Source organism: Vidua chalybeata, chromosome 1, assembly GCF_026979565.1.
Source record: "Vidua chalybeata isolate OUT-0048 chromosome 1, bVidCha1 merged haplotype, whole genome shotgun sequence".
NCBI lineage: Eukaryota > Metazoa > Chordata > Aves > Passeriformes > Viduidae > Vidua > Vidua chalybeata.
Window position 1 is genome coordinate 122,964,043 of NC_071530.1, and position 10,353 is coordinate 122,974,395.

The following is a 10,353-nucleotide window of genomic DNA, read 5'->3' on the forward strand; positions in this document are numbered from 1 at the left end:
CCTCAATGCCACTGCTCAGCCAGATGCCACTGCCAATCTGATCATTGCATATGGGTTTTATTCCTTTTTTTAAACTCCTGTTTGTCCTGCCCACTTTATTTTCTGGGACAAGGACAGGTTTCTACATTTTGCTAAGCTGACACATGGCATACTAGGTGCCTTTCTTGATTTCTGATGAAAAAATAAATTAAAATGAATACTAGTTGTGTAAAAGACACTTCACTTTCTCTAACTAGGTGAAAGTCCTGTGGATGAGAAAAGTACCCCTGGGATCGATGAATCAAAAACTGGAATGGAAATTAAGACTGAGGAACAGAAGCCACCTAAGGAATCTGCTGAAACACCAGATTGGAATAAGAGCAGCAGTAAAGATATAAAGACCACTGACTCTATGACAGACCAGCTAAATGAGCAGCAGAAGAAGCAACAGCTGTCTGTTTCTGACCGCCATGTCTATAAGTACCGCTGTAACCATTGTAGCTTGGCTTTCAAGACTATGCAGAAGCTTCAGATACATTCCCAGTACCACGCTATTCGGGCGGCTACTATGTGTAGCCTTTGCCAACGTAGCTTCCGTACATTCCAGGCTTTAAAAAAACACTTGGAAGCAGGCCACCCTGAACTCAATGAAGCTGAACTTCAGCAGCTGTGTGCATCTTTACCTGTCAATGGTGAACTGTGGGGAGAAAATGAAAGTATGGCACAAGACGATCATGCACTAGAACAGGAAATAGAAAGAGATTATGAGATGGACCAGGAAGGTAAAGCAAGTCCTGTAGGAAGTGATAGTAGCTCTATTCCAGATGATATGGGCTCGGAACCAAAGCGGACCTTACCTTTTAGAAAAGGGCCAAATTTTACTATGGAAAAATTTCTAGATCCATCTCGCCCATACAAGTGTACAGTGTGTAAAGAGTCTTTCACCCAAAAGAACATTCTCTTGGTCCACTATAACTCAGTGTCCCATCTGCATAAACTCAAAAAAGTTTTGCAGGAAGCATCAAGTCCTGTCCCTCAAGAAACCAACAGCAGCACTGACAACAAACCCTACAAGTGCAGCATTTGTAATGTTGCATATAGCCAAAGTTCTACATTGGAAATCCATATGAGATCTGTGCTTCATCAGACAAAGGCAAGGGCTGCAAAACTAGAACCAAGTGGTAATATAAGTAGTGGTAATAGTGTAGCAGGGAATGTGAATAGCCCCAGCCAAGGAATACTAGAATCTGTGAGTTTACCAGCAGTTAACAGCAAAGAAACACATTTAGATGCCAAAGAATTAAATAAAAAGCAAGCTTCTGAATTAATTTCTGCTCAACCTACACATCACCCACCCCAGTCACCAGCACAACTTCAAATGCAACTACAGCACGAACTGCAACAACAAGCTGCGTTCTTTCAACCACAGTTTCTAAATCCAGCTTTTTTGCCTCACTTTCCAATGACGCCAGAAGCACTGCTCCAATTTCAACAGCCTCAGTTCCTTTTCCCATTCTATATACCTGGGACAGAATTTAGCTTAAGCCCAGATCTGGGTTTGCCTGGTTCTGCCACATTTGGTATGCCTGGGATGGCTGGTATGACAGGATCACTGCTTGAAGATTTGAAGCAGCAGATACAAACTCAGCACCATGTTGGCCAAACCCAGCTACAGATACTGCAGCAACAGGCACAACAGTATCAGTCCACCCAACCCCAACTTCAGTCCCAAAAGCAGCAGCAGCAAAGTAGTAAGCTGATGAAAGCAGAGCAAAATACCTTAGTAAGTACAGACTGCCAGCTGATAAAGGATATGCCATCATACAAGGAGTCAGAAGAAGTTTCTGAAAAACACGAGAAGCCAAAGCAAGAATTTACTAATGAGAATGAAGGACTAAAAGAAAACAAAGATATGAAGAAGCCAAAATCCACAGAACCAGCCATCCCACCACCGAGAATAGCTTCTGGAGCAAGGGGGAATGCAGCCAAGGCTTTGCTAGAGAACTTTGGGTTTGAGTTAGTTATCCAATACAATGAGAACAGACAAAAAGTGCAGAAAAAAAGCAAGACTGGGGATGGTGAAAACACAGACAAACTGGAGTGTGGAACCTGCAGTAAGCTTTTTTCCAACATTCTTATTTTGAAGAGTCATCAAGAACATGTGCATGGACATTTTTTTCCATATGGAGCATTAGAAAAATTTGCCCGACAGTACAGGGAGGCATATGACAAACTTTATCCAATTTCTCCATCTTCTCCAGAAACACCACCGCCTCCACCACCACCTCCGCCACCACCTCCTCCTCCTCCTCCTCCAACTCCTTCTCAGCCTTCTTCAGCTGGAGCTGGAAAAATTCAAAACACAGCTCCCACACCTTTGCAGGCCCCACCACCTACACCTCCACCACCACCGCCTCCACCACCACCTCCACCTCCTCCACCACCACCACCATCAGCCCCACCTCAAGTCCAGCTTCCAGTTTCGCTTGATCTCCCACTTTTCCCTCCAATTATGATGCAGCCAGTGCAACACCCTGCACTGCCTCCTCAGCTTGCCCTCCAGCTGCCACCAATGGATACTTTATCTGCCGATCTTACCCAGCTTTGCCAGCAGCAGCTGGGATTAGATCCCAATTTCCTGCGGCACTCTCAGTTCAAGCGTCCACGTACAAGAATCACAGATGACCAGTTAAAAATCTTGCGGGCTTATTTTGATATTAACAATTCTCCAAGTGAAGAGCAGATCCAAGAAATGGCTGAGAAATCTGGTCTCTCACAGAAGGTTATCAAGCACTGGTTTCGAAATACGCTGTTTAAAGAACGACAGAGAAATAAGGATTCACCATATAATTTCAGCAATCCTCCTATAACAGTATTGGAAGATATCAGAATAGATCCTCAGCCTTCAGCTGTAGAACCCTACAAGTCTGATGCATCTTTCAGCAAGAGGTCATCCAGGACTCGGTTTACCGACTACCAGCTTCGTGTCCTCCAAGACTTCTTTGATACAAATGCTTATCCAAAGGATGATGAAATCGAACAGCTTTCAACTGTACTTAACCTACCTACTCGAGTTATTGTCGTATGGTTCCAAAATGCACGACAAAAAGCTCGCAAAAGTTACGAGAATCAAGCTGAAACTAAAGACAATGAGAAAAGGGAACTGACGAATGAGCGTTACATCCGAACCAGTAACATGCAGTATCAGTGCAAAAAGTGCAGTGTGGTTTTCCCCAGGATATTTGATTTAATTACTCATCAGAAAAAGCAGTGTTATAAAGACGAAGATGATGATGCTCAAGATGAAAGCCAAACTGAAGACTCTATGGATGCCTCTGATCAAACAGTGTATAAGAACTGTACAGTTTCTGGCCAAAATGACTCATCAAAAACCTTGACAGTCACAGCAGCCAGCTCTGGCTCTGGTTCTAGTACTCCTTTGATTCCATCACCCAAACCAGAACCTGAGAAGGCTTCTCCTAAACCAGAGTCCACAGAAAAACCAAAACAAAACGAAACCACCTCTAAGCAAACAGATACAACTTCCCAAAGCACCAAACCAGTACAGTCTACTCCAGTAACATCTTCTGACCCTCAGCCCTCAGCTTCTCAACCACCGCAACAAAAGCAATCCCAGATTGTAGGGAGACCTCCTTCTGCATCACAAAACACACCTGTTCCTTCCAGTCCTTTGCCAATTTCAATGACTTCTCTACAGAACAGTCTACCTCCTCAGTTATTACAGTATCAGTGTGATCAGTGTACAGTTGCCTTTCCAACTCTAGAACTTTGGCAAGAGCACCAGCACATGCATTTCCTAGCAGCTCAAAACCAGTTTCTTCACTCACAGTTTTTAGAAAGACCAATGGATATGCCCTACATGATATTTGACCCAAATAATCCTTTGATGACTGGACAGTTACTTAACAGTTCTCTTGCTCAGATGCCACCGCAAACTGGCTCATCACATACAGCACACCCTGCTACAGTTTCTGGTTCCCTGAAACGGAAACTAGATGATAAAGAAGACAATAACTGTAGTGAGAAGGAGGGAGGAAATAGTGGAGAAGATCAACATCGTGATAAGCGTTTAAGAACTACAATTACTCCAGAGCAGCTGGAAATACTCTACGAAAAGTATCTGCTAGATTCCAATCCCACCAGAAAGATGCTAGATCATATTGCACGTGAAGTGGGACTGAAAAAGAGAGTCGTACAAGTCTGGTTTCAGAACACAAGAGCCCGGGAAAGAAAGGGACAATTCCGTGCAGTTGGTCCAGCCCAGTCACATAAAAGATGTCCTTTTTGTCGAGCTCTGTTTAAAGCAAAATCTGCTTTAGAAAGTCACATCCGCTCTCGACATTGGAATGAAGGAAAACAGGCCGGCTATAGTTTGCCTCCAAGTCCTTTGATATCAAATGAAGATGGAGGAGAAAGTCCACAGAAGTACATATTTTTTGATTACCCATCACTGTCGTTAGCAAAAACTGAATTATCAAGTGAAAATGAATTAGCCTCCACTGTATCTACCCCTGTTAGCAAAACTGCAGAAATGTCACCGAAGAACCTTTTAAGTCCTTCTTCTTTTAAAGCAGAGTCTAGTGAGGATATAGAAAATTTGAATGCCCCTCCTGCTGACTCTGGATATGATCAAAACAAGACTGACTTTGATGAAACTTCATCAATTAATACAGCAATTAGTGATGCCACAACAGGGGATGAGGGGAACAATGAAATGGAAAGCACAACTGGCAGTTCAGGGGATGCAAAACCTGCATCACCCCCCAAAGAACCAAAACCGCTTGTGAATGACACACTACCAAAAGCAGCAACTACACCTACAAATGAGAATAGTGATGATAAATTTATCTTTTCACTAACAAGCCCTTCAATACACTTCAGTGAAAAAGATGGCGACCATGACCAAAGTTTCTACATTACTGATGACCCTGATGATAATGCTGACCGCAGTGAAACTTCAAGCATAGCTGATCCAAGTTCACCTAACCCATTTGGAGCTAGCAATCCCTTTAAATCAAAAAACAGTGATCGGCCAGGCCACAAACGTTTCCGAACACAAATGAGTAACCTTCAGCTTAAAGTTCTCAAGGCTTGCTTTAGTGACTACCGGACTCCAACCATGCAGGAATGTGAAATGCTAGGGAATGAAATTGGTCTGCCCAAACGTGTGGTTCAGGTTTGGTTTCAGAATGCCCGGGCTAAAGAAAAGAAATTCAAAATTAATATAGGGAAGCCATTCATGATAAATCAGACTGGACCTGATGGGACAAAGCCAGAATGTTCTCTATGTGGCGTGAAATATTCTGCACGTTTGTCCATAAGAGATCATATCTTTTCCAAACAACATATTACAAAAGTAAGAGAAACTGTGGGAAGTCAGCTAGACCGGGAGAAAGATTATTTAGCTCCTACAACGGTTAGACAGCTGATGGCACAGCAAGAATTGGATCGCATAAAGAAGGCTACTGATGTGCTAGGATTAGCAGTACAGCAGCCAGGCATAATGGACAGCAGTTCTCTTCATGGTATCAGTTTGCCAGCAGCTTATCCAGGACTCCCTGGCCTTCCTCCTGTTCTTCTGCCTGGAATGAATGGTCCATCCTCCTTACCTGGATTTCCACAAAGTTCAAACAGTAAGTCTATAAGGGGATGATTTTCTCATTTTATTAATCTGATCATCTTGCACAGTCGCCATCCCCTTCTAAGACAAAGAATATTATGCATTCATATCATGCTTGTTAGACTTGTGTGAATAGCTAATAAGTAGTCCTATGAGGTATACTGAGTGCATTTCTCCAATGATTCTGTAGCCTGGATAATACATCTGACTTAAAAAAAAAAAAAAAAAAAAAGGAGAAATGGTTTTGGCCAATACTGGGTTTTTCTAACAAAAGCAATAAAAATATATAATGCTTATACTTATTTGTTTGTTTTGATGGTACTCCTTTAGTCAAAACATGGGTTAGAATTCTGTATGTAATTTTTTGTATGCAAATATTTAATGTAATATCTCATTAAGCACAAAATAGACTCTCACATTGTCAGTTCATCAGGAAATTGGTTCACCCCTTAGATCACTCCAACCTGTTGTTTAATACAGAATAAATATTTAACATAAATGCTGCCCAGGACCCTCTATTATATTTCTGAATAACTGCCTGCTAAAATAAAAATGGGTTTGTTGAAGGTGATTTGTAAAGGCAGTTTCAATAGTAATCCAAATTCCAGTTTATAAAGTCATTACAGACATGTACCTCTTCATTTGGGCTTGCACTTTTAACAGAACACCTAACTTGTTTTACTGATAGTTTTGACTCTCATGTGACTCTGGGTTTTGCTCATCTTGGAAAGCATTCCCTCTTGCAATAAGTTTCACTGATATTAAGGAGCCAAGTTTTCTGCAGCCAGATTTTTTTAGTACTCAAAGAATGAACCTAATGTGTTTCTTGAAGTAGGCTCCAGTTTTGCACTCCAGATTCACTTGACTGCAGCCTTGCAGACTGAAGCTCTCACAGTCATCTTCTCGTTTTGCATATTCATATCAAATATGTGCACAGAAGAGTCAGGAAGCTAGTTAAGACCCCTCACATCATTTTATCCAGTAATCCCACTTGCTATTGATCTCTAAACTTTGCTTTAGAAAGCAACACACTTTGGCAAGTAAAATAAAGTCTTAATCACCAGTGTTATTAGACTTACTGAGACTGTAGCAATGTCTTCTCTACTACCCAGGTCTACTTTGATTAATGATGATCATGTTGTTGTTTCCCTAAGTGGCGGTCAAAGCATCTTGTTTTTCTCTTCATTGGATCAGAGAGGCTTTCCTTCTACAATGGAGTGTCTGGCTGAGTGCCCTCTGGCTTTTGTCAAACAGTTATTGGCACAGAGATTGCATATAAAGGAAATATAAAGTTTCTGTATTTCCTTCTTAATGGTATACAGCGTTATGGTCCTAAAATGGCTGGTTGTTGTTCATTAAAATTATAGACATGGTTTCTCTATATAACTTTGCTAAATAGCTTTGGCTAGCTTGACCTTCAGGTAAAAAGGGCTTCAGAAAACTCAGGATTTGTCTATATTGCTCAAAGAAATTTGCTTGGGTATATATTCTTTTAGTCCAACACTCGGAAGTTCCCATGCAAAGTGTGTCTGGAGAATGGTCTTGGACCCACAGACCCACCCTCTAAGCTGTGCTCAGGAGTTGTTTAGGAGAAGGCTAGTTGGCCTAGCCCAAAACAGTGTCCACAACTGTTCTTTCTGTTTAAATTTAAAGAAGGTTTTCACTCAGTTTCTGGGAAATGTTCCCTGATACTCTTTAACTCACTGGTACCAGTGTAGCCTCAAAGTCTGTAAATTGTCCTGTTAATAATGCAAAAGGCATTATTAGAGGCCAACTGTTCCATAACAATTCCATTTTCAGATTTTCTAATTTCCACCAAACACCTCTTCTTTGATATCATGCATAGTGCACTGCCAATTGAAATGGATTTTTACCCTCTTTCATCTTTCATTTTCTTAAGGTTAATTAGCCCATTGTGGGCAAAGCCCACTGTGTAAACCAGCTACTAGAATGTTGTTGTTAACTTCCTCTTCTGCCATATGCTAAACAGCCCCTACATCCCCCTTTTGTTGCCTGGAAAATACTTGCATACATAAATCTCCATTCCCTAATGATACATAATGGAGCAGTGATAGCAAGTGGAAAGAAAAAAAAAAAAAAAAAGAGAGAGATTGTTTTAATCATTCATCTTAGAAAAACAGTAATGTACTTAGATGTGCTCCAGTATATGTTCAACACTAGTATTTTCTGCACCTAATTAACTGATTTCTATTTTCTTCTCTACCCTGCTCTGTCTGATAGCTCACATTCATATTTGATGCTAAGAATCATTTAAGTATCTTTTTGGAAACAAGCTTCCAAGCAAGCTTTTCCTTGGCTACAGTTCTTCTTGCAGCATGTATATTTTCAGCGAGCAGGACAATTGCTCTGCATCATTCTTTTCATGAAGGATTTGCTGAAGCTCCCATTCAGTTCAAGTCTGCTTCTTGTGAATTCCTCTGCAAGTGTGTAATTTCTTCTCTCTAGGACCCAAACCCAAAAATGCACTTAAGAAGAAGCCTCACTGGGATCCCTTATATTGAAGTATTTACTTGTTTTTACTGATGCTTACAGGGTTGATAACTGTTCTTCCTGTAGCAAAGCCCATCCATTCTTGTCCTACATTTTTGTTTAAGGGACAATGTTAACATTAGTAAGATCCTCAATTTGAAAGAATGTGTTTACTCAGACAGGGAACTATTGAAACCTAATTGTAAACATAAAATTCTCCTTTGTGATTCGCTTTCCTCATTCTAGGCAGAGAAGTAGCACTGATTAGTTTCACTGGTTAATACAAGTTTATAAGGGATTTCACTTTCATGTTTGACCATCCAGTATTTTTTATGGATTTCCAAAATGCAGAAAACCCAGCCAAATTTTGCAAAATACTATGCTTTTTAAAATGCAGTATTTGCTTTTACAAAAGATTTTAAATGGAACCTATGTAAATAATGCTAATTCACAAAAGATGGAATTATTCAAACTACAGTTCATTTTATCTTCTTTATATAGTGCTTAAACTAGATTATTATTTGTGATTATTAAATTTTGCAAAATAAGTTAGCTTCATTTCTGAATAAAAGGATATATTAACTTTAAATTCTGTTATTTTGTTCTTCAACAAGTAGGTTTTAATGTCAGAATTATTGTGTGGTTCTGAGATTATATGTCACAATCCCCTCACCTGTGGGATACATTTTTCTAAATAATGTAATTTTACCATCTTATGGGTATCAAATGCTGAGCAAGGTCTGAAAATTACTGCAGTGTTTGCTCAGCATAATTCCTAATAAGGAGTTACTTGGTAGAATTCTAATTCATACAGAATTTCAGTTCCAGCTCATCTTTGTTCTTCAAGCTTCTTCTTATTTTCTAGGTGACTGTAGATAGAAGAGTTCACCTGCTGTTTTCAACTGTTCTTAAAATTCACATTCTCTTTTTCCTTAGCTTTGTGTTTTGCCTATGATCCCTTGCAGAAAGCTAGTGCTTCATCTTGCTTCTAGCTATTGATACTGGTTCTATGAACCTTTTAATGTCGTCATCATCATTACCATAGGTTCTTTGCACATCACTTAAGCCTGGGCTGCCTTGAAGATGCACAGCAGCTTTTTCCAAGAATGCACACATCACTGGGTAATATGTACTTAGTGGGTTTTGAAACCTTATCAAGAGAGAAATTTGATTCAGCAGCAATGGCTTTCGTTAGTGCATTGAATTCTGTTCTCTGTTTGCTTTTGGCCCATTGGTAGCAGTTTCATTTTTATATTTTTAGCCCTCCAATTCCTCCAAGTGAAAGAGAAGTCTCTCCTCTTTGATAGTCACTTTAAAATAATTAGCAGGATTTGAATGTTTGTTCATGATTAGTACATTTACTACTCTGTATCTCTCATGTCTGTAAATCAAGTATTAGCTTCATCAGGTTTTTAAATTTAGTTTTGGAAACCCTCATTCCACATTTACCTTCCAATAAAACAAGTGGATTGCACTGTTCTAAAGCAATCTGTCTGGATATTTCACTGAATTATGTGTATTTCAACTAAATTGCAAAGAATATCTGGAAAATGTAGTAGATCTTGCCTGTTCTAGTCATCCTCACTGTGATTAGACTGAAGACATCAAATTGTACAAGAGTTGAAGAAGTTGAGAATAAAATGAAATTGGAAAAAATCCTAAGTAGGTGGCAAGCCCAAATAACCATGACCAAGCTGAGGCAACAGTTCACATTAACTGTATCATGCATGTGTTTTCCATCTACAGTATTTATCATTTCATATATTTTCAGCAGGCTCCACACACAATTGCCTGTTACTTCCCGTTGGAAGCATAGGAGCAAGTAATAGCATCTTCAATGTTATTGTGCACTAACTCTAGCAATTACCCACTTTTTAATTATAGCTGTTGTGACTTGTTTCACTGTACTATCTAATTCGTGTTCACAATGCATTTTAACTCCTTAGTGTTTAAATAGGACTAATGACACAGTGACAAACATTAAATGGCCTCTTTGTTAAATCTGATAATTATTCTTTTTGAATCCTAATTGCTTGATTCTTAAGTAACGCTAAGCACCTGGATACTGATGATTTAAACATTATTCTTGTTCACTCCATTAGTGCTTCCTTGTGGCTAATACCTATCTAGCCTCCATTACAGAGCCTGCATTTATTGTTCTCTTATCCGTGCACTAGTAGACTGTTCCTGACATAACTTCACTTTTACAGTTCTGTGTGCATGACGCACTTTGTGTGCTCTTT

At 39.7% G+C, this 10,353-nt stretch overlaps 1 protein-coding gene across 1 annotated transcript in view; it reads left to right on the forward strand.

Moving 5' to 3' along the window:
• ZFHX4 (zinc finger homeobox 4) overlaps positions 1-10,353 on the forward strand; it is a 126,279-nt gene that overhangs the window by 110,569 nt on the left and 5,357 nt on the right. Inside the window, exon 8 of the mRNA XM_053958958.1 lies at positions 237-5,633. Coding sequence (XP_053814933.1) covers positions 237-5,633 — 5,397 coding nt within the window. The remainder of the gene's footprint in view (positions 1-236; positions 5,634-10,353) is intronic.